The sequence below is a fragment of the Eubalaena glacialis genome, chromosome 11 (assembly GCF_028564815.1).
Source record: "Eubalaena glacialis isolate mEubGla1 chromosome 11, mEubGla1.1.hap2.+ XY, whole genome shotgun sequence".
Classification (NCBI taxonomy): domain Eukaryota; kingdom Metazoa; phylum Chordata; class Mammalia; order Artiodactyla; family Balaenidae; genus Eubalaena; species Eubalaena glacialis.
In genome coordinates, this window is record NC_083726.1 from 4,094,175 (window position 1) to 4,119,773 (window position 25,599).

Consider the following 25,599-nt stretch of genomic DNA (forward strand, 5'->3'; position numbering starts at 1 on the left):
ATGTTCATCCTCCTACACACTCCTGGACGCTGCTGGTGTGACAAGCCCCACGTTAGTGATGACAGAATCTGCCCGCAGTTGCGCAGCTGCAGAAGGGGCCTGGCGCCCAGGCCCTGACTCAGTTTATGCTCTCAACCACCATGCTATACACAGCGGCGGTGAAAACCAGATCCAGGCTGTAAAACGTCACGCAAGCTCTCGCCTAACTGAAGTAAAAGCATAACACAATTTCATATATAGATGAAGAATGTACATTACGTTGTTTAAACAAAAAGAAACATTTAACTTAATGTTCCTAATTTAAGACTTCAATTTAAGCAAGAATAAACAACTATCAAAACCTTCAGAAAGTCATTTCCATGGACATAATTGTCTTTGGTTGTGATGAGGAAAGTCTGACGGCTGAGTTAATACTGTAACCACTACATTTACAGAAAAAGCTTTCCTTTAAAATTCATACATACTGTAGATGGTAAATCAAATTTATATTGTAAAATGCCATCTAGATAACATTTGACCTGAAAAATCCAAATAAATATATTAAAATGTGTAGGGAAGAAGAAAACAGATATTCTATCATACAAATACAAGGGAAAAAATCTGAACTTTTTTAAAAAAAGGTTTTTAATCGATTTTCCATATTCAGGCCACTGTAGCTGAAATTATCAGAACCTTGGACAGCACTGAGAGGGCTTTTTCCTGCAAAGGACTGGTTTTGTGGTAGACTTTAAATGTTAAGGTACTTCCTTCCCTTCTCTGCATTTAAAAATTCTGTCTTAATTTTACTGCCTCTCATACAAAAATTGATTCCTTTATGTGTAGAACTTATTGATGGCGAAATATATATATATTTACGTCTTCCTCTTGCAAACAAAGACTGGCATTTTTGTCCCAACACCTTTGTTTACTTATTCATATTATCATTATTCATATAATTAAAGGATAGTGAAAAATCACTTAAGTAACATTTAAATCCCAGGTGTTGCTGTAAGAGCAGATCAGTGCCTTTAGAAGTTAATGGACACAAGATACACATACGTAAAATCTAAATTTTTTGATTTAAGATTTACTAATTGGTAGCCCAAATGACCTCAATCATTCCTCTACCTCCCATTTTGCAAAATGGACATCTTTCAGCAGTTTCCAAAGCGTGGTGGTTAGCTTCAGAAGTTACTGAACAAAAATGCATCTGGCATTAGCTTCCAAAAAAGCCAAACCCATGAGATGTATTCATATATGTGGACACGTGGACAAATTCTAATGGTTTATTACTAAAATTGTGAAAATAAATATTTTTGAAATATTAACACCCACTATTAAGGTATTAAAGAAATCATTCTGCAAATACTTGAACTCGATGTCAAGCAGAAAAGCCTTTCTCTGCTACCTTTTAGAATAAAGCAGGCTAAAAAATTGAACTGCTTTGTCAGTTTGCTCTTGAAAGCAATAATACCGTCACAAAACTTGCTGTGACCATTCTGTCTCTTTACAAATTTTGTAAGGCTGGCCTGCCTTTTTTTTTTCCCCTTCTAAATGACTGATTGAGGTGGTGCTTTAATCCTCTGTAGCATGTAAAACAAGGTTCTCAGAAGCTCTAAGTCCGCTGGCAGAGGACAGGGAAGCTGTTGTGCTCAGGAATTAATCTGTCCAAAGGCATCAAAAGCGGCCACAATGCAGCCATCAGCATGTTTTCACTATGCAAGCCCTACATTTCCTATTTAGAAAACACATAACCATCACCCCATTCTGTATTCTCACAAGGCTCCCTTTTATTTATTTGTGTTTGTTATTATATGGCTTATACCGACATGTTTGTGTGATGCCACTGGTGTGCATACATCCATTGAGAGAGGAAAAAAAGAAGTGTCTATTGCAAACTTGTTAAAAGGAAAAAGGGACCCCCACTGCTTCTTCCCTTTGGCCAGACTTCTATTTAGAGAATAAGGTTTTAACTCTTTGTGTCCCAGAAGAGAATGACTTCTTCGTGCATTTTGAATTTTGCAAAGGATTCTTTACTGACGGAATGTCACAAATGAGAGAAAAAAAATGTTATTCATGGATTATCACAGTCCTAGAAGCTGGTATTTCTTCAGTTATATAGAGGACATTAGATCGCACATGGGAAAACTTTTATTTTGTTCTTAACATGCTTAAAGCTGTTTTTTACAAAGCAATTTAAGTATGGCTACAAAAACTTAGGAGCATTTTACTTTGGAACAGTCGGTATTTCTGTAAAACTTCTGGTTGGGTCTTTGTTGTTTTCATTTTGGAAGGTTCAACAGGAATTGTGCAAAATCTCACTAGACATTTTAGTTTAGTAACACGGCTGCTCAAGAAGATACCATGTTTTAAGCGTCTGCAACACGACCTCCCACCAGAGTTTTTGTTGATTATATTAATGATCCGGGTGGTTACAAAGATTTTAGTGCTCACTTAATCCAGTTCTACCTCTGAGTGTGTATATATACAGAGAGAGATACAGACAGACAGACACAGGTCAATTAACCTCCCACCTCTTCAAAGCTACTTTTGCAATTCCAGTGAAGCCCTGGCCAAAACTGAGTGGTGTGCCTTCCTAAGACTGGTGCTTTTTAAACTGAGGAAGACACGGATGAACGTTTAATACTGTGGCCCGGCACACAGAGATGACCATGAACTATTCCTTCCCACTTACAGCCTTAACAGAGGGTAAGATGCAGGCACTGGCTGGTAAACATCATGGGTCTGGAGAAGCCCAAGTCTAGGGTGATCTGGAACGGGAAGAGTTAATGGCCCCCATATTCCCTCACCCGCTCACTCCCGCCACATTCCAAAGGGACAGGGCTCAGTGACAACACAGCCCAGGACCTAAAGTGAAGAGGGACAGCCCTCTATTCTTCAGCATCTCTCGAATTAATTAACTGGAAATGAGTCTTGTCAATGTTTTGGAAAGGCAGAAGGGGTGAAAAGAGATTGCTAGAATTAATCACAGTGAGAAACTACTTCAACTGCCTGCCAGAGCCCAGAAAACCCCACGAGAAAGAGACAATGAAGGGAAGGAGGCCGACTTGCCGTCTCAAGGAGCAAGTGGACCCGAGCAAACTTCCAAGTCTTTGCCAAGGAAGGGACATGCGCTCAACAAGAGGAATTTATTATCTGCGGCCACAGTAAGTACAATATATCACTTAAACGCACACTGTATCCACGGGGACAAAAGCAAACCAGACAATTACGTTTTTAAAGCAAAGAAACCACAGAATACTCATGTACTTTCACTTTTAAGCTTATACGCATTTAACTCTATTGTCTAAAAGATTCACGGGTTCTTGAATTTGTACTTAATAAATCTTCAAACACTCGCAATTTCACATACTGCGGAAGATGAAAAATCCATGAAACAGATTCCCAAAATTCAGAGTTTTGGATGGAGAGTTCATTCACTAAGAAGAAAAAAGAAACAAAACTGCAGATGTAACAGAGCTATTTACAAGAACAGTCAAATGAAAAAAAATACAGAGAATTTTGGTCAACGATAGAAGTAACGGAAAGAAACCTGAAACAACTCATTCAATATCATACAAGGAGTTTTCTGTTCTTTTCATTGCTCAACATTAGCTATATTTTAAAGAAAGTCTAATTAATGCCAAAAACTTTTAGACCACGGGAAAATTTTGATACGATTTTCTATTTTTTCCCTAGAACGAGTTTGAAATTTCAACTCTCTTAAGAAAATGGCAGCATAAAGCCTGAACGAAAAATTATTTGCAATTAAATTTAGGGTTTTGCCATCTTAGAAGGCAAAATTACTCCCATCCATGTTCTTATGAAGGAACTGTGTCACGCCCAAGGTGATGGGGAAGCGGGGACCACTTTCTACAAACTGAAAGGGAATTACCACTCCTTCTGGCATACTTACCAGCTGAGGTGTGTCACTAGTAGACTTCAGAATCAGCTTGTCACCCCTCTTCTCAACTTCAAAACCCATTTTTTTAAGTAGGGATGCGTCTGCCAGCCCCTGCTCCTCCATCTCTGCAATCAAATCTTGGTTTTGGCTATTGTCCTCCGTGAGGTTTCGGATGGCATACACCACCCACTGGGTTAGAACTGGAACCACAGTGAAGGAATCTGCCAGTGTACTTTCCTGTTTTAGAACTTCACACGAGCATTACTGGAAACGGAGAGGAGCAAGCAACCCTGAAAACCCAGAATCAACACATTTTTCTTGAGGATGTGCTATGAATATGCATGCAAAGCGAGAAATAATTAAAAAGGTATAAGACACGCATATACACATGTATGTCCAATGTGTGTGTGTGTTTGTGTGTGTGTGTGTGAGATGTCCAGCAACCGGCCCACAGAGATACTTAACTGAATGAACGAACGAGGAAGCAAAGGCTTAGGGCAGTCACATCTGAAGTATGTGAACACAAGCCTGTATGTAGGACTGCACATGCGTGCGCACACGCGCACACACACGTACGTTGGATAATTATGTTACTGAGTCACCAGGCAAGGAATAAGAGCATTACAGAATGAGTCATGAAGATGCCAGGCTAGAATCAGACAAGAAAATCATCTTGTTTAAAGTAAGCCCAGTTACAGATAAGAATTGCTTCTTGGGAGTCACCATGGAATTTCCCTCATTCCATATTTTAAAGATGAAGGAAGACTTTGAAGGATTTACTGTTCAGTCTGAATCCCTGTGCCCTTGAGAAAGCATCTCATCCTTGCGCCTTACTGTGCCCTGGCCCTAATTTTAAATGTTGTGTGCAGCGTCTTTCACAGCAGACAGAAGACACCTTACGAAGAATATAGAATCACTGCATTGTTTTCTGAAGTCTTTGATTTAGTTACCAAGAGCTGCGTAAACCTCACAAAGGCATTAAGTTGCTGCTAGATGTCCTTCTCTAAAGGCTGTGTAAAAACTGCTGTAGTCTTGGATCCAGGGACACAGAGAGATACCAAGGACAGGGGGCCTGGCACCCTCTGTTGGTTCAGAAGAAACAAAGTGCCAAGCGTGGAACACTTTTTCCAATGAAAAGAGGCCCCCCTGCCCAAGATCAGATGGAAGGTAGCAGGAAAAAAAGCCCTTTCTTATTACCAGACGTTTCCCATGCAGGCATTTCTGATGCCAGAATTGGGGCCTCTGTGCCCCCAAAAGGTATCAGAGGTGGGTCCTTCTGCTGAAGAGTCAGCACTCCTGATCCCATCCCGCATCCTAGCACAGCGGTGAGGCTGGGGCCGAGACACTTCTGGCTCCTCGTCTGGACACAGGAAGCCACGGAGAAAGGCCACCACATGCACAAAGAAAGTGAATCAAACTGTTTCCCTAGTGCAATAACCTCAAAGGAAACTAAAAAGTGAGCCTGAGACTAAAGTTAGGCAAATGAAACACAGGAAATGCACCAGTTTCGTGTTCAGGGAGCATTTTGTGGTTGCTCCCTCTTAGTCCCTCCAACACGGCCCACACCGGCCCGCAGTCCTGGTCACACTCGGACCTCACACAGGAACCAGCTGCCGGCCGGCCCGCCTCTCCAGCTCCTCCAGGACGGGCCACGGGGCTGCATGAGGAAGAGGACCAGCAAATGCTGTGGAGTAAATGACCCACTGGTCTTAAGAGGTTCATCATCAAAACCACTCGGGGGTATAAATGGCTAACCTGTTCCAAAGGGCAAAGAATGGGAATTGCCGGTGCCCAGCTGATGGGATTCTACAGTTAGCCGCCCCCCTTGGTGGGGAATATGTTCTCATCTCGCCATTACCCGTCATCCTCTCATGATAGAGCCCAGGTCCCTTAGAAGAGTGTACTCCTTTCCTGGAGATGAATCCACACAAACACTCAAACGCATAAAACCTAAATCTGCGTTTCTCCTTCTTTGCCACATCACCAAACCCCCACTTTGTGACAGGATAGAGAATAAAAATAATGATCCCGGGTGACAGAAACTTCCAACACATCAGTAAATTTCTCAACAATGAATCATTCGCTACAATTGATCTCTCATGCGGGACGACATCATCATTACTCAAATCCATTTCCTCACTCGTTGTAGGAAAAGGGGGAGGCAGTGATCATGAGAACCGACTGGCGGAGCGAACATCTGAGGGTAAAGTTAGGCAAGAAAGCATGTAAGCCTAGAGAATTCTAGTTCATAGGTATAACTCTCTAACGCTAAACGACAGATGCAAAACGCTGCTTCCTGAAGCTTCCTGGTCATTCACTTAAATATAATTGAAAGAAAACGGAAATTCCCAGAAATGCACCAAAAGCACCTCAAAATTGGAGGGCTGGTTGGCTCTGTAATCGAGGAATGTGATGCCAGCCTTGTCACTGCCAGCTGCCAATGCCGAGTGTCTCTGGGGGAAGGAACCACCATCCAGAGCTCGAACTGTCAAATGGTTTCAGTTACGGGGCAAATAAGACCCCTCCAGAGGGTCCCCGCATCCCTCTCTGCCAGGTGCCCTTCACACCCCAGGCTCTGTCAACATCACCTTGACAGGCCCCACCTCTGTCTGTCCACACACGAGGCCCTGACCTGGGACACGCCTCCCCTCACCTGCCCCTTCCCCGCAGGGCGCAGAGCCGAGCTCATGCTCCTGGAAGCCCACCCTCTGTCCCAGCCACCCCTCGTCACCAGCATAAGATAGGTGCGCCTGCTCTGTATTTCCAAAACACTCTCCTCCCACCCCCCGCCCTTTTTTTTTTTTTTTTTTAACTAGTTCTCATCACATTGCACTTACTTATCTGCTTAGGTGTCTATGAGCTCCTCCAGGCCAGGAGCCACACAGAGTCCACCTCTAGATCCCCAGCACACAGCTACGTCTTGACACAGAGTGGATTCTCAATGTGTTTGCTGACGTCATGGGAGCTATGATTATCTGTTTATATCTCTGTCCGCCTGAACACCCTGTGAACTCCTCATAAGCAAGTCTGATGTCTTATTTACCCTTCTGTCCTCTTCCAAGCACGGTGCTGGGAAATGTTTGCTTGATGTCCAAGTGAGCAAACGCTATCTCCCACTCACCGTGTGTGTGTGTGTGTGTGTGTGTGTGTGTGTGTATGCGCGCGCGTAGGAAGGCATCGTGGCAGTGTAGTGACCCACACAGGCTGTGCCTTTCCTTCTGCTGCAGTTCTTGGTGTGGTTTCCTGACTCAGGGCTTTGCAGGGTTGAGAGATTAGATGAAAGTAAACCAATATAAATGCAACTTGGGCAAGGAAGCTGGACCGTGTAAGTAAAAGGTCCATGACAGCAAAACACAGGCGAATTCCCACGTGGACAGATGCAAGGGTGGATTTCAATCACGTTCATCTGCGGGGGTAACTAGCACATTTTGTGGAAGTCCCGTAACGGTGTTCTAAGAAGTGTTTAGTATCTCATTTCTGTAGAAAAACTTACACGATCCCCATCTTATATGCAGGAAAAAGGGAGCACGGAAGAGGATGAGATTATGACGATCTTCCTGATGGACAGACCTGCTGGGCCGCACGGCTTCAGGAACGAACGTGACCGTCACCAGTCTCACAGGGAACAGGTTCCCGGCACAGCCACCGTATCAACAACCTGGCGGAAGCAGCACTGGAGCCCAAGGCAGCAAAGGCAAGTTAGCCTTCTTCCGAAACTGGTATTCAAAGGGCAAAAAGACGTTAAGTGGAGGGCATGGGAGGGGTCGGGGGGAGGAAGGCCATACAGCCACGGTGGGGTCAATGCCCTTCCAGCACCTTGAATATCAGAGATAACACACGAACAACAGTGCAACCCCCAACACTGTCACTTAAATGTATAGTTCATATTCTTTGTAAGTGAAACTGATCTTATCTCCTCTTTAAGGAGGATTTCACGACGTGCTGCTTCACACTCTTCTTGGGCAGATACGAAAGGTGTGTGCTACATCTCTACCCTAAGCAAGCACAGCATTTTGGGGTTTGTACTGTCCGCCTATAAATTAAATACCACACAAAGGTCCTCTAATTTGTCCCTATTTCCAGTGGGAACATTTCGGCACTACTGTCTAGGGTCTCCGACTTAATAATAATTACAAAACCAAATTTTAATAGTCGTTGCTTTCATAACGTTTGTGTTGAAAAGAGAAGCACGGAAAGCCGCCCCACCCCGTGAGCTGTGTCTGATGCCCAAGCCCGGCTTATGAATATGCACAACTCCCCTCGTTAGCGTTAGCGCAGGAAAGGCCGACCCTCGAGGGTCACAGGGAGATGAAAGCGTGCCCCGGTTAATATTCACATCGCCCTCTTGTTCCCTCTCTACAGAGACAGAAAGCAAGCAGGAGTGGGGGAGAAAATTAAACATCTTCTAGAGCCTCTAATCCTTAACACTCGAAGTGCTTTATTGTCTGCTTGGCTTTAGAAAGAGAGCTTCTAACGTTTCCACGGCGACTCCAAATAGAAAGCGTGAGCCTGTTTGTTACAAAACTGCCTTCAAAGAACCCTGCGACCAGCACTAGGGTGAGGACTCGACAGTCCAGCCGGCTCTTCATCAGAACACGTGGTGTCTTGAAGGAGCCACAGAGATGAGCGTGGGACTGAGCACCTGGAAACCACAGGGCCTGGTGAGTCCAAGCGAGAAGCGGTCCCTGGACCCCGAGCACTCGTGTGGCGGCAGCGGTGCATCGGGATTCGGGGGGACGCGGGCTCCACGCTGAGCCCTGCAGCCTTGCACCAGGTAGGTGAGGAGACAGGGCAGGGCAGAAGGATGTGGGCTGGGGGACTAACCGAGACAGAAGAAGAGTCCACGACCAGCAGATTTATGTGCCACATTCACTTTTAAAGTCAAGTCAGGTGAGTTAAAACATTAAACCTGGAACTGTCTGATGAGAAAGACGCCACGTAACTTTCAGTTATCGAAATCAGTGCTACTTAAAGTCCTGCAGGTGCCCGGGACGCAGGCCCCGCTATGACAGGGACTCTGCTCTGGTCACTGCTGTGTCTAGAAGGCTGCTGAGAACAGGGGGTGGTAAATTATGGCCCGTGTTTTTGCATGGCTCCAAGTTAAAAGCAGTTTTCATATTTTTAAATGGTTGGGGAAAAAAATCAAAAGAAGAATACCAATTTGTGACACACGAAAATTATTTGCAGTTCAAACTTCAGTATCCATAATAAAGTTTTACTGGCACACAGCCATGCTCATTCATTTATGAATCGTTTACGGCTGTTTTCACGCTGCAACGGCTGAGCTGGCGAGTTATGATGGAGATAGTATGGCTAGCAAAGCCAAAACTACTGACTAAATGTAGCCCTTTACAGAAAAGGTTTGCAAAACTCTGGCCTAGAACATGGAAGGAACCAATAAATATTTGTTGAATGAAAAAATAAGCTTTTAAAAGAACTGGCACTGAAAAACTTAAACTATTTAAATTAAAACAATTTAAATGATAAAAGATTTTACTGACGTTTCAGGATATATATGTGTGTACAGACAAAACTATATGTGTAATATCTATAAATGGTGTTTTAGATATTAATATACCTGTAGATGTGTAATATATATATCTCTATATTTAATATAAAATGTATAATATACATATAACAAATATGTCTACTATACATAATATCTACATTTAATTTTGCTTCCAGGATATTTTCAGACAACAAACCCATTTATGGCAAGGAATTTATGTACTGGCAAGCGTTCCGAAGCATACTACTTAGTAGGCCACAGAACATACAGCGGAAACCTTTGATGAAGCTGGTCTGAGAACAGGACGCCCCACACCGGGCAAGACTACGCCATGAGGCGTCCACAGAACCAGGTCCTCTTCTGCCACGTCATGACAAGATTTCCCTCAAGGTGAGGATGCTTAATGAACAGCTTCCACATCTAAACTTATCTCTTCTCAGACTATGGTAAAACTGCATAATTTTTCAGACTGCAAAGTAGTAATTCGGTTTTAAAATTGTTCTGAAAACGTTTTATGTTGCTGAAAACCAAACACTTCAAAATATGGCAATTTCCGTCAGCCGAAGGAAAAAAGGGCACGGAATGTGATAATGACAGGATGACTTGCCCTCCTGCCGAGATAACCAGTTCTGCTTCCCTCCCAGCCACGCGAGTCGGAGAGACTGCGCACCTCGGGGGCCGCGTTCCCGGTGGGCCCAGGTCTCCGACCCCGACCCCGTCTGCAGGAGTCCTGACCAACCTCTGCCCTGCTCTTCAAGTATTCACTTTCTGAGGAGAGAAGAAAAAAAAAAAAAAAAAGGCATTTCCCAAACGGTTGCCCAGGGAACCCCAGACTCCAATGAGGCTCCGGCTGCTGCAGGAGGAACCTGTCCAAACACGCCGCAGGGGGCGCCTGAGTGGGGCGGGGCGGGGGCAGAGGAGGGAGGGCAACTTACCTATGACACGGGGCACAGACAAGAGAGGGTCCTCGCGGAGGAAATAAACCTGAAAAACACCGTTAGCGTTCCTGAATGAAGTGCCACCCACTTCCGCAGAGGTGAACTCTACCTCCAAACGTTAAGAGAAACTTCACTGCGCAGTGAAGTGCATTCTAGCTCTGCCTTCACCTGTCACCATTCTCTCTCAACTTCCATGTAAGTCACTCAGTTAAACTACGCACTCTTCTCACTCAGAAAACTGAAGCGGAAGTCTTCATCGTGCAGACTGTGTACCCGGCCTCCCCTCACGGTGCTGGAAACCAGTGTGTGTTCAGTAACCACCACAAACCACCCTTTGGGCTCCCTCTTCCTTCTCCAAATTGTTGGTCTATCTGATGTCTAATTTCCCTCTGCATTTTTGCATTTTAATACGAGGGCACATCTGTGGTTCAAGTGTTTCAGTGCCGTGCCGATGCGGACTGTTCTAGGTTTTGTAGTGTATCCTAACAGCATTTATAAATCAATGTATGTACACTCTCTCATTTGCCAATTAACGGCTAATCGTTAATACTGAACACAGTAAAATAAACCCCAACTAACAGAAGAGGGTGGGGGAACAAATAATTGCCAGATCTGTAAACTGTAGGTCACAGTCTGAAGAACATAAAATAATACTTGTGTTTAATATGTCCTACAAGAAGGAGGAGAGAGTTTCAGTCTTTACTGAGGGAAAAAGTCATCTCAGAAACACCACTGCTTTGAAAGCTGAGGCTGCTTTTCGGTCTCTAAATCTCTAGGGAACTAGAACATCAAAGAAGTGGTACAAAGGCCCAATAAAACACTGCTGAATTTTCACAGAAATATCCTAACATACAAGGGTCAACCAGGGAAGTGTTGTCTCTGTGCATAGCCTGTTTCTTAATGATTCTGAAACAAAGGCTACATTCACCGTCCTCAGTATGCACCACTTGCTTTCCATCAGCTGACCGCCTACAGGGAGAGATTAGATGGTCCCAGCTTTAAGGCTCCTCTCGGAAGCCTGAGCCGTCTTTCCATCTCACCAGGCTCCTCAGTGTCATCATGTGGGTGAAGAACCGCGGAACCACAGTCCTCAGCCTGGCCCTGGCCGGGATGAGCCCTCCGTCCTTCACAAATCCCAGATGGCTGAAGCGCAGGCACCCAAGGTTGGCTGCTGTCACCCCGCCCAGCGAGCCTGTCTGTGGCGGTGAAGTAACAGGAAGATGATACCCGCTCGGGTCTGCAGTCACCACGCGCTCCCCACTCCAAAGCGCCTGTGGCCGAGCGAGGGCTGGGCTTGCAGGTACCTCACATCCACAGGGTTTTGTGGTAAAGGGTCCTACGGCACCAAAACTAATTGCGTCCATTACGCATTCTGGAGTCATCTTACTCACCACTTCAAAGCCCGGCGTGGCAAGAGGCAGTCGGTCTGGCGTCTGCCACACAACAGGTCTCAGATCAGAACCAACCAAGGCCACTTCTAACTTAAACCACAGGGCCTGGGGCCACCAAGCGGTTCCATGTGTATTTGGGGCAGGGCTCTAATGTCACTTCTGAGGCTCTACAGGAGCCACTGCGTGTAACGTGTTCAGCAGAGCCTGGCACACGCCGGGCATGCAGCAGAGGCTCACGACACGGAGCAGGGCCTGTCACGTGGGGGGTCCCCCTCTCCCTCTCCTGGGCCCCCGCACACTATACTGCCACTGTGTCATCCTGAGCCCTTCTACGGAACGTGTGCTCACCTGTGTGCAGGGACTCCGGGCTGGGCCGCTGCAGCTCCTGGCACACACAGGAGGAGGGAAGTTTTCAATACCTCTGGATGAATGCTCCCTGGTGCCTGGCCTCCGCCCTCTAACAAGGGCAGGCACCCCAGTTCTCCCGTCAGATCTGAGCTGTATGTGAGGCATCAATGACCACATGCACACAGACCCCCCCCCGGCGCTACACAACCTCAGTCTTTGGGCTGCAGGGGAGACCTCCTCAGGGAGAGGCTTTCTGGACACAGTAAACGTCTCAAGAAAAGGTACTGCCCCAGAGTCTCAACTCACATCCACGGGTACTGCCGGCAGTGAGCTTCACTTTGGAGATGGCACAGAAGGGTGTGATGTAACTTGAGATCACTGGGCTCTAACGACTGAGAAACTTATGAAGAGAAGCCAGTGAGAGCCCAGAAGAGACAGAGCCCACTCAAGGCCCCGGCAGCCAGGTAGGAGGGTATTTCTATAGTGCTCTGTGCTCTTTGGAATAAAGGAATTGCTGGCTTGAATGAATTTCTACCTTCCATGTAAGCAAAGCTTTGCCAGAGGAATTAACTTAAGTGTCCCTCAAACAAGCCAAGACTGCCAGTTTATCTGCATAAAATAGTAACAGTAATAACAATAAAAGGAATGGCAGCAGCGGGTGTTGTCACCTGTAGAATGCACAACACGTCTCAGGGGCTGTTACAAGCACTCACAGGAAGTATTCAACCTTCACCAACACACCACCTGAGGGAGGTGTCATCAACCCATTCTACTGATGAGAAAACTCAGACACAGGAGGCTGAGGTCCTGTCCGAGGTCACACACCTGAAGCGGGCGGGCCTGGCTTGGAGGCAGGCTCCAGCACCCACCCCACTGCTCCTAAGCCCTCCTCAGTGGCCACAGCCGATGGGAGGACGCTTGGGGGAGGCCCAGTGCAGTCCTTCCTCCGGCCAGCCTGACCGCAAGTTCTGAGCTCTGCCTACACATCAGCGGAAGGGGCAGCAGGTTTATAACACTTGAAATAGAGTCCCTTTCTCTTCAAAGAAATCTCAAAAGATAAGCTAAGCTCTCAGATACCAGTTAGAGTGACTACCTCGGCAAAACGCCTTTGGAAGTAACAGTAAACAGCTCAAAATGAAATTAAAATTTCGAGTAGAAAACGTTAAGCAACCCCATCTAAATTATGGAAGATAATTGTTGGGAAGATAATTGTTGGGTATCATCTTCCCGTTACTTCAGGTACCAAAGCATCAGCACACCGCATGTGCCTAAGCATCTGTTATCACTGTCCTTGGTCCAGATGTCACTAGTCTCTGGGGATGATGAACTCTGTGGGTCACCCAGGCCATGCTGGTGGCCTCTCCACCCCTCCTCCCCTCCCAGCAGCTCCCAGAGAGTCCCCAGTCAAGAGTGGGTGGGCCCACAGGTTTGAGCAGGCACAGACCCGAGGATATTCCGTGCTGTCTGCTTCTATTTCCATTAGCAACAGGTGAGCTGAAAGTCGGGTGCACATCTATGGTTCCGCTCACCCTCATTGAGGGAGGAGTGCTGCTGTGTCCATTTAAAAGTCAAGACAACTCTCAGCAGAAACTTATAATATGCAAATCACTCCAACACTAATTGGAAACAAATACCAGTAACACGTGAGACTATGTAAAAGCCAAATTGGTTGTTGTGATGACACTACATTCTAAACTCTTCCTTGACACGCCTCTTTTAAAGCTTCTAAAGTACTGGATATCCCACTTTGGGGGGAAAGAAACCTCATTCAATTACAGAAATCTAACGCTTTCCGGTGCTTTTCCTCTCCTCTATGAAGAACACACTTCTTGACTCTTACACCGGAATTAGAGCAAGCGGTGCAGCTGTAAGTGCAGACTCTCTGTTCACCACACAGCCAGTCTCTCAGGGTCAGACCACGACCTGTGTGCTCATTTGACATTAATAAAGCAAAACGTGAAGGCCCTATGCTCGATGCTGGGAATACAGTGACTATGGGGACAGGCAGGTCCCCGCCCTTGGGGCGCTGACCTGGGCAGGAGGCAGGCACCAGCCCCAGACAGACCTCTGGTAACGCGTGACTGCAGGACACAGGGCACTGGCCAGGGAGGGCAGAGACGGCTGCTCTGAGGAGGGGACTGAGCTGAGACCACAGATAAAAAGACACCGGTCATCTGGGGAGCTGGGGGCGGGGTGGCGGAGATAGGAGCCACAAGCCCGGCAAGGCCACCGCTGGAGGAGGGATGAGTGCCGGAGAGCGAGGCTGGAGCCCTGAGGGACTTCAGGCTGAAGGGAGGAGTCCGCATTTTATTCTAATACGATGAGAAGCCACTGGAAGGGCTGAAGTAGAAAACTCAAGCAGCTCCCTTCGGCAGCTGTGCGGAGGGTGGTCTGGAGGGAGGCCAGAGCGGGGACGGGGACCAGCCCGGTGTCCGTAACAGCAGGGCTAAGACAGTGGACTGGGACGCCCTGGGCTGGAACCCCAACTCTGCCATTTACAAGCTCTGTGACTTTGGGCGCTCAAGCTGGACAGGCGGTACGGGAGGGGACAGGAGGGGAACACCCGTCGGGCTGCGCCCAGCCCCGCGCACACACGCAGCCCACCTGTGGGCCAGAGGCACTTGGCCCCCACTCCTGGCTCCCCTGCCAGGCGCGTGGCTTCACTTTCCTTTGCCTCAGTTTCAATGAGGGGAAGAAAAAACAACTTCCCAATATGGCAAATGAGTCACGAAGTCCAGGTTCAAATCGCCATTCCTGCTCCTCCCCAGCTCAGGGCCTTGGCTAGGTACAAAACCTTTTTGCCTCAACTTCCTCTGCTATAAAATGGGGATAATCATAGTATCTGTCTCCTAGAGTGGTCATGAAGTCTTATAAATAAGAGCACAACGCCTGGCATGAAAGAGGCGCTCAATAAATGTGAATACACAGATCTGTTATGACAGTTACCGTTATTGTTACAGGCATTTACCCTGAGATCAACAGAGCTGGGCCACAGATCATGGGTGTCACAGAAAAAGCTAGATCATTCATGTCGATGAACCCCTGTGTGTTCAGTTATCAACAGCAATTAGTTCTCCAGCTGTCACCACACCACCCAAGGATATGTCACCTGCTCAAAGGCATCTTACGAGCCACTGCTTCCCAACCAGCACCTGAAGGTTTTGTTAAATACGACACCATTTCTCAGAGTTTCTTCATTCTCCTTCTGCCAATTTTCAGCTAAGGGATGGAAAGTAAAGGCAATCATCACCATGGAGGGAGGGAGGAGCAGAGGTGTGCACGTGTATATTCACCTGTTTACTCAGTATGAACTAAGTGCTGGTGAGATGAAGGCCTGATACCTCAGTGGTCCTGAACTTCAAGGTCCTGATCTTTCTGGAACGTCCAATGGAGAGAAATAAACACATTACTAACCAGTGTTAACAGCTACAGTGTGAAATGACAGGATAAATGAAACAATAAAAGGGGGCCTTATTTGAACTGGGATCCTGGAAGATTTCTCTCGAATAAATAACATTTAAATCTAACTGGAAGAATGAGCAGGGGGGGCTTCCCTGGTGGCGCAGTGCTTCCGAATCCACCTGCTAATGCAGGGGACATGGGTTCGAGCCCTGGTCCGGGAAGATCCCACATGCCGCGGAGCAACTAAGCCCGTGTGCCACAACTACTGAGCCTGCGTGTGCCAACTACCGAAGCCCACGTGCCTAGAGCCCGTGCTCCACAACAAGAGAAGCCACTGCAATGAGAAGCCCGCGCACCACAATGAAGAGTAGCCCCTGCTCGCTGCAACTAGAGAAAGCCCGCGTGCAGCAATGAAGACCCAATGCAGCCAAAAATAAATAAATAAATTTTTAAAAAATCAATGTGCTCATTTCTAAGAGGGATAGTCCCAAAAAATTTTAAAAAATAAAAGAATGAGCAGGGGTTGGCCAGTGTAGACATGGGAAGAGACCCCAGGCAGAGGAACAGCTTGTGGGGACAGGGGAAGAGGAGGGAGGCCAGGGCCCCAGAAGGAGAGTCAGGAAGGGCTGAGTGACACTGGGTGTGACAGAGTGGGGAAGGCCTAGGGAGATGCGCCCCTCCCTGAGCCAGGGGTGACTGAAAGAGAGGTAAATCCAACATGGTTTGCCCCAGGGAGCAGACCCAGCCAGGGCACATTGCAAGCGGCTCGGGGCACAGAGGGGGGGCTTCCTAAGGGAGATGGCAGGGCTCCTGCCCCCAAGGACGCCGAGCGCCTGTCCTCAGGCCTGGTACACGCTATGCCCACCCCCACCAGACCACGGGCTCCACGAGAGCAGACAGCGTCTCCTCCTTGGTCACCACTTTATCCCCAACAGCTGGAACAATGCCCAGAGCATAACACACCAGATACTCAAGAAACACCTGCGGAATGGACCAGTGACAGTAACAATAAAGATGCCAGAGAGCACTGGTTAATACCCAAAATGTCCTCTACCTGCTATCAAGATGATAACGTCATAGTAATTAAGACACTACCATGCAGGGATAGAGAAAGAGATCAACATTCTGAACAGAGAAGAGAGAGCCAGAAATGGAATCACGCCCACAAGACAATGATTTATGACAAAGGTGGCCCTGCAGAGACATCGGTGAAAGGAAGGTCTTTCCAATACTGAGACAACTGCATACCCAGAGGGGGAATTTAAAAATCTGAGCCCCTACTGTACACCATAAATACAAATTAACTTCTGATAGATATAGATCTAAACGGGAAAGGCAAAACTATAAAGCTTTTAGATGAAAACACAGAAGAATAGTCTTATAACCTCAGGGTCTTCAAGAAGACACAAAACCCACTAACCACAGAGGGAAAACACCACAGAAGTCAGAACAGCTCTGGGGATTGGTACTGGGTGAGAAGGGGCACAAAGGAGCCTTCTAGGGGGATGAGAATTTCTGTGTCTTCATCTGGGTGATGGTTACATGGGTGCATACATACGCTGAGACATTCATTTGCAAGTTTCTCATTTTACTATATATAATTTACATCTCGACAGTAAAAAGATATAAAGAAAATAAAAAACAAAACAAAATAAAACGACACAGGATGGGAGAGACCACTACAATACTGATAAATGAACAAAAAATTTATATCCTGAATGTAGAAAAAATTCCTATGAATCCATTAAAAACAAAGAAAACATAGGAATAAAAAAAACCTGAACATCTTCATGACACAGGAAATCCAAATGGTCAATAAACCAAATGATCAACAAAAAATCAAAATGTACTTATTACTAGAGTATTTAAAATAACATCACAAGGACATATTATACTCAACAGAATGGCAAAAATTTTTAAGTGACCGCATCAAGTGTTGATAAGAAGGTAAAGGAAAGGGAGCTCTTATACTGCTGATGGGGGTATAAACTGGTACGATCAATTCCAAAAAGAGTTTGGCATCATCTAGAATAAAGCTGAAGATATGCAAGATACAGAGATTCCATTCCTTAAAAAACCTCATGCTCACGTGCCAGGATACATGCGTGTATGGAAAAGTTCACAGCAGCATTAACTGTGATAGCCCCAAAGTGGAAATGAGCCACATGTCCGGCACTGAATGAATGAATAAACGTTAAATCTTCTTGCAGTGGAATACTATACGGTAAACTACATGCAACGGTTTGCATGAATCTCACAATCATGCTTTTGAGTGACAAATGACAAAACAATGCAAGCCATGATTCCATTTATATGAATTTCAAAGACGGCCAACCCAAAGCACACTGTGTAGGCCGCATACACAGGAGCTAACCAGAGGAGGGCAGGGATGCCTGATAAGGAGCTCGGACGGGGAGGGGCTCAGCGAAGTCTGGCAGTGTTTTTCACCTTGACCTGGGTGTTGGTTACACACGTCTGCTTTACAATTATTTGCAAACACCACACACAGACTTCTCCCACTTTTCGGTACGCACACTGTATTTCAAGATAAGTACAATTTAAAAAAATTAGGATGATGACTGAACTTGAAGTTTGGGTTGATTTGCCAAATGCAATTCACATGTTCCCTCAACTAGATCACCCTAAGAAATACTGCCCTGTAATGCCCCCAAACTCCTCTGAATTCTGTGGCTTCCACTGTCTCAGTGATTCACAAGTGTTGCCCAGGATGTGCAGCCCATTCCCAGCCCGGGTATCTGACGGATTGTGCATCGGAAACTTTCATTGTCATTTTCTTCTTGAAAACCCATTAGGATTTCCTGGTGCTTCCTAATTACACCCAGAAGAAACGTGAACAAGAGCTGTGCTAGTTTCTGAAGGCGCTTTAGGACAGAAAGACAGCAGAGTAGCTTTGATTCTGACATATTTTGGTTTCTCTCAAAAACTGGGAAAATGTTTTGACTTTTTAGAGGTTTTTCCTATCCTTAACCAGAAAGTGCAGATCTCTCTCTGCATCTGACACTGTCTTCATTCTGTGAGCTTCTATGAGAATGTAAAATTAGGCCATTAACTAAAAATGAAGACAAGAATCTCTTGTAAAAGTTGGCTCATCACAGTCACGTGAAAACTCTCAAGCACAGGGTTGGGTCTGTGTTGTAAACTGCAATCCACCTCCTAGTTTTGCTCTTGCCTGGCTTTTGTCCAGCAGTGAGGCTTCTGCACAGCATGGGGCCTGTTTTCCGCTGCACTCAGTTAACCCTGAAGAAGAGGTCCCTCCGTTGCCCACACGGCCTTTCCTGGCAGCTCAGAGGCCAGCTGCCGGCGCGGGGAGGGGGCCGGCCAGGGCTCACAGGCCACACGGCCATGCTCCACTCTGGCGGCCCCAGGGGCAAAGGCACCTCGTCTCTACCTCAGAGGAGACGTCCAGACCTGAGGACGGTAAGAATGGAAAAGGCGAGTATGTCTGAAAGTTAGCTTGATTTTTATATGTTCTGAGTTTGCGACCGTTACCCAAATGAAGGGGGGTAATGTGGACCCACAGAACCGTGAGGACGAGAAAAGCCAGAACACCCGGAGGCCTCCCTGTCCCTGTCACCCCCGTGAGGCCGTCAGCGCCAGGCAGAAAGCAGGCCCCTGCCTTCCCTTCGAGCTGCTCAGATCCACGAACAAATGTGGGGAAGCTGCCACCAGGGTTAGCATCGGGACAGAGCCGGCCCGGTCACTCTCCCCCATCACAGCCCACGAGCAGGGGTGCCAGCCTCCTGCCCCGGCGGCTCCAGGGCCCGGCCCTCAGCCCCCTTGTCTGTATCCAATGAGGGCCAACCTCATCCCTTCACAGGCTCACTCGCCCAGTAAGGGCTTTTTTAAAAATCTTCCGGTTCTAGACAAATAAGTGGTACAGAGAATCCAACACTTCCTGCTAAGAATGATGATCACAAAACGGACAGCCAGCCAGTTACTATTTAACGGTGCTTGAAATGGCTGTGGCACACCGATGTTTTGACCAGGCCCTTCTCTGTCACTGCTAAATTTGACTAAGGTCATTTCAGGCAAAAATACTGACATTAGTCAGGGTACCTAGAACATGTTTCTCTGCGCCAAACTTCAGCAACCCAACCTCTCAAGTGTCTTACAAAATACGGATTCTGTGTGGCAGTGTTATGTAAGTACAGAGATTTAAAAAAAATTATTACCATCCTAAATACATCCAAAGTCACTGCTCATTTTAATAAAGAAAGCAAATGTAAAAAGAAAAACTGGCAATTAATTAACTTTGTAAGAAAATATATACATCTAAATAACAACGGCAACACTTTTAAAGCACAAACCACGTGCCGGGAACTGCTCTGGGCACTCTGTGTGCAGGCAGTCATCCTTCTGTTCTACATTCAGCGGCTCTTCTGGAGGTAGATCTTCACCCTCGGGGACCACCCTGAGTATGACAGCCGGAGGAGTCCACCTCAACTACGACAGGCCCGGTGAGACAGCTGGGTGATGCCATTTGGGGAAAGAGGTGAGCTATGATTACCAAGCACTGAACCTTCGGATGTCCTTGTGCTGGTAAACCGTGTGCTGAATGTACTTTCAAAAGGCGTCCGGCACATTCCGTGCAGAGACAGGCTCCCTGGAATCTTGAGTTCAGCCCCACGGGAGGCAGTGTCTGAAGGAAACTGTCATGCAGGTGAATTTTAGGCTGATAATTCAGACTTACTACTTTATGGTCTAATCTATACGTCAGATATACAACTTCTGAAATACAAAGTCAAGACGTATAGAAGTTCTTTTAAACGATACGTTATACTAGAGAGAGACTGGGGAGGTGTGCAGAATGCCTATGATGCAAACATAGCATTAGAGAAAAGAATTTTGAAAAACCAGTACTTGGTACACCCGGACAATGGAATATTCTTCAGCACTAAAGAAAGAAATGAGCTAGCAAGCCACGACAAGACATGGAGGAGGCTTACGTGCACTTTACCAAGTGAAAGAAGCCAATCTGAAGGCTACGTGCTGCATGATTCCAACTCTGTGACAGTCTGGAAAAGGCAGAATTATGGAGACAGGAAAAGATCAGTGGTTGCCGGGGTCAGGGGAGGGGCAATGCAGAGGTGGAGCGCAGAGGAGTTTTAGGACAGTGAAAATACTCTGTGTGATACTACAATGATGGATACATGTCATTACGTATTTGTCCAAACCCACAGAAAGTACAACATCGAGAGTGGACCCTTAAACTATGGACTCTGGGTAATAATGATGTGTCAACATAGGTTCAACTTCTGTTAAAAAAACAAAAGTGCCCCTCTGGTGGGGGTTACTGATGAGGGAGGCTCTGCATCTGCGAGGGCTGTGGGAAAATGGGAAGTCCCCGTACTGTCCTCCCAACTTTGTTGTAAGCCTAAAACTGCTCTTAAAAAATAAAGTCTTCAAAAAATTTTTAAAAGAAAACCAAAAGTAATACAACAATAAACAAATATTTCATATAGTTTCTTTTAGTTTCAAAATTCAAAATACTTAGGCTAGCAAACTCACAACTGCCACGGAAGATTAACGTGAAATCATTTAAGCGAGTTATTTCTAACGTGGTTTCCCAGCGACGTTCTTTCCCTAAAGTTAAACTTATCAGACAGCATTTGTTAAATCAATCAGCCACAGGAGCGGATCCTTAAGAACAAAAATTAATGGCAACAAATGTTTGCAAAAGCTTTGTTTCTGGTTTGAAATTAATTTTATATGGCGGCACTTAAAACACTGATAGTAACGGCTGAGAAGTAAAATTAAGAAAACACAGTGTCACCTCAAAGCCAGCCGGCTAACGTGGCAGCCAGGAAGGCGAAGGGAGCAGCTTCCTAGGGCCCTGTCTCACTGCTTCTGGTGTGAGGGCGCCTTGCCCCGTCCCCACCCAGGCTGAGTGGGAGCAAGGGTGACGCGGTTCACGCCGGGCACCTCACCTTGGAAAAGGACGGACTCCCATTTTCTACCTCACGTGACAATAAACCTCAAGCAATCGTGCTTTTCGTGCAAGTAAACAAGACGGAGCAGGACCGGATGCGTGGATGTGTTCTGACCTCCGAGAGGCAGGGGGCCAGCTGAGCGAGGCAGGCTTGGCGAGACCAACCCAGAGCCCAGGCGAGTGTTCAGGCCTGAGGTCAGCGGGCAGGTGCGCACACCACGCACTCTGGCCTCTCCGGGTGCGCAGGAGACACGCGCGGCTCGGCAGCCTTCACATGCGAACGTTTCAGCGTGCTGACAATACTTCTCATTTCTAGCCGCTATGATCTTCGGGACGTAAGAAAACGAGAAGCCCACAACTAAGAGCTAAGTGGACACCATCTGAAGGAGTACGACCTGAAGTATTTTAGTCTCATTTTAAAATAGTTGGGACTATTTGCCCAAACGCCTGAACAAGGAAACAGAGTCCACTTTTGTGAGAGCCTCATGCAAGATATGACATCCCACTCCTCCCAACTTTCGGCTTCGAGCCCTGGGGAACCAGTTGCTAGGATACCGTAGAAGCTACGTAACACAGTCTTCTTCCCTCTTTCATTCTGAACAGGTTTATTTATTTATATAGTCAAATCCATCAGGTTTGTGCTCTTTGAGTCTTTTAAAAAAAATTTTTGGCTGTGTTGGGTCTTCGTTGCTGTGCGCTGGCTTTCTCTAGTTGCGGCGAGTGGGGGCTACTCTTCGTTGTGGTGCACGGGCTTCTCATTGCGGTGGCTTCTCTTGTTGCAGAGCACGGGCTCCAGGCGCTCGGGCTGCAGTAGTTGTGGCACGCAGGCTCAGTAGTTGTGGCACACGGGCTCTAGAGCTCAGGCTCAGTAGTTGTAGTGCACGGGCTTAGTTGCTCCGCGGCATGTGGGATCTTCCCGGACCAGGGCTCGAACCCGTGTCCCCTGCATTGGCAGGCGGATTCTTAACCACTGCGCCAACAGGGAAGTCCCTGAACGGGTCTATTTAGATGACGCCTTGGCCTGCCTCTGTGTGAGCGTGTGTGGGGTGCAGGGTGGCAGCGTGTTACCCTCTCATCAGCCTGGGAGTGGCACCTGCGCATCGCCCACCCATAGCCCCTCACTGACTTGCTTCACACAGGGTCCCAGGGAGGCCCCCGCTAACCTGCGAAGTCATGTGCGCACTTGTTTGCTTTGGATGGGGAGAAAGATTTGGTCTGCACATCTTCAATCACCCTAGGTGAGGGGTAAGAGAATCAATGAGAGGCTTTAAAAAACCAAATTAAATCACTGGGAAGCCAAACCCAAAGTTTCCCTTTTGAAAGCCAAACAGCATTAAGAGGTTTCCTAGTTTTAATTAATGTCAGCTCAACAACTGAACAAATGATCACTGAAGGTTCACCAGCTGTTTAATGCTGGGGACACAGAAGTCAATAGAAGACAGTCCTTCCCCTCCGGAGGAGGAAAGACTGATTTCAGCAGAAAGATTTCTGCTTTGAACATTAGGATGGGCAAAGTAAGATATTAAAAGCAGAAACATATCATTTTGTGCATACCGCATAAGTACTTCTCTGGTGTGGAAATTCACGGATGCCTTTTATAAACAACATCAAGTTTAGCCAGCTGTGCCATTCTGAAATGTTTAAGGCATTTCCCTGAACGCCTCCCTCTGGCGGCTGCTTGGCAGGCGCAGTCACAAGCTAGACTCCTCATGAAGAAAAAGTACAGAATGGAACGTGTCTCCATGTTTATACTAAAATTCCTGCATTCCCCAAGATGTGGCACTGTAGTCCAGAGTTTCCAAAATGCACATGAGAACAGTAAAGATTCCGTGTTGCCCTGCAAGAGAGACACCTGCTTAACACAGGTCCTACATATATATATTATTTAGAAGCCTTCCCTCATGTAATAACTATTTAAGATACTGCAGAAAAAAATATGCTTTGGAACACACTGTGGTAACACACAGGGTCCAATGTGGGGTGTGCAATATGACACAGATCCCGCCTAGGATAGACTTTTTTAGAGGGCAAGAGTTACGTATCCAGGTGTTTCCACGTGCTATGTTCACAGAGTGGCAGGGTAACACAACGGATCCGCAGAAGACCAAGACGAGGGACTCAGGTTCAGTTAAGGGGGACTGTGGAAAAATTCTAGGAGGCAAGACACACATGCTCAAGTCTTAGAAGAGGAAGGAGTTGGCCGTGGCAGAGGTACCTGTTTTCCAAGGCGGCTACCACCTCAGGACTTAGGTATCTACCTCGATTATTACCTGAGGCCAAAGCAGAGCAGTGAGTGGGTACCACGTGCTAGACGCAACAGGAGTAATTAACTCAAGACTGCATCCAACCCATCTGAATGCCCACGTGTCCCCCAAGAAAGGGAGACTGGAAGAAACACTGCGAAGGAGTGAAGGAAGCACCCGCAAGGAAGTCTAGACGCTTTAACTAGACAACCCTGGGCTCAGCACCTTGGTCCTGCCACGCACGAGCTGGGAGAGCCCGGACCAGCTGCAGTCAGGGAACCAACTCTCTGAGCTTTACTTTTCTCATCTGTAAAGTAATAGTTCCCAACAAAGAGGCTTGTTAAAAAAAAAAATTGTGCAAGATAATGTAGGTAAAGGGTATAGCACAGGGTTTGGCACCTAGAAATAACTCAATGATTTTTTAAATTTTCATGTGAGGAGCAACAGAACGCACACGTCCTAAGTGTACATCCTGATGGGTTTTCTCACACCTACACATCCCACAACCCCACCCAGATCAAGACGCAGAATGTGCCCAGCACCCTGGAAGGCCTCCAAGTACCCCTTCCCTATCAACAGCTGCCCTCCTACCCCTCAAGGTAACCACTATTCTGACTGCTATCGCCACAGATTAATTCTGCCCGTTCTTAAACTTCGTGTAAATGGAATCATACAGTGTATACTCTTTTTGAATCTGGCTTCTTTAGCTGAAAACTATGTGAGTGAGATTCATCCATCTGTTACACAGAGCAGTTCATTCTTTACCGCTGTGTACTGTTCCATGGAACGAACATTCCACAACTTCTACTCTACTACTGATGACTATTTGGGATGTTTCCACTTTGGGGCTATTATAAATAATGTGACTAGGAAGCCTCCTGCACACATCTTCTGATAGATGTGTGTATGCATTTCTCCTGGGGGTACACCTAGGGGTGCAACTGCTGGCTCGCAGGGCTGGTGGACACCTATTGTTAGCAGACATGCCGAAGTTTTCCAAGGGGATTTTTCCAGTTGACGTCTCCACCACCAGTTTATTACAGTTCAGGCTGCTCCACGTCCTTGCCGTCACTTGGTGCTGTCAGCCCTCTTATCAGCCATTCTGGTGGGCTCCTTATTGTGGGTTCAATTTGCCCTTCCCTGATGAGTGATGATGTTGAGCTCTTTTCATACATTTACTGGCCATCTGGATTTCCTCTTTTGTGAAATGCCATGGGTCTTTTGTCCATTCTTAAAAACTGAATTACCTTTTCTTTGCTGTTTTGCAGGAGTCCTTTATATATTATGGGTATGAGTCCTTTGTCAGATATATACAATGCAAAAACGTTTTCAAAGTCTTTCTCTTATAGTTAGCGCTTTTCAGTTATAATTTTCATGTCTTGTTTATGAAATCTTTGCCTCTTCTAAGACAATAACCATATTCTCTTATAATTCCTTCTAGAAGCTCTTGTGTTTTCCCTTTCACATTAAGGTCTATGATTCATCTTGAATTAATGTTCGTGAATGGGATGAGGCAGGGGTGGTAGGCTTTTTTCCCCCTACGGATATTAAATTGGTCTAGCATCATTTATGGAAAAAGACCATCCTTTACTGCTCAGCTACCGGGGCGCCTTTGTTGTGCATGTGTCAATCTGTTTGAGGACTCTCTCTTCTGCCCTGTGATATTATTATCATTATTATTTCAGTTTTACCACTGACTCACAGAGCAATCACAGATGAAAATATACCTTTCTCCTAGGCATTAACAGCTATAATAGGATATTTGTACAAGAACATCTACTTGTTGAGAAACTATAGGCTGAGCACTTTGCAAACATGATGACATTTCACATTCACCATAACCCTGCGGGGATAGGTCCCATTTTAGATAAATAAGCTAAAACCCACAACAGAGGTTAAGTGAAGTGTTTAGAGGTTAAGAAGTGGCAGAATCTG

The 25,599-nt window shown here is 46.5% G+C and overlaps 1 protein-coding gene across 1 annotated transcript in view; it reads right to left on the reverse strand.

Annotated features, from left to right (window-relative positions):
• Nucleotides 1-2,107: 2,107 nt before the first annotated feature.
• ATXN10 (ataxin 10) overlaps nucleotides 2,108-25,599 on the reverse strand; it is a 156,200-nt gene continuing 132,708 nt past the window's right edge. The window contains exons 11-12 of the mRNA XM_061204219.1: nucleotides 3,896-4,083; nucleotides 2,108-3,419 (exon numbers count right to left, since the gene is read on the reverse strand). Coding sequence (XP_061060202.1) covers nucleotides 3,417-3,419; nucleotides 3,896-4,083 — 191 coding nt within the window. The 3' untranslated portion in view covers nucleotides 2,108-3,416. The remainder of the gene's footprint in view (nucleotides 3,420-3,895; nucleotides 4,084-25,599) is intronic.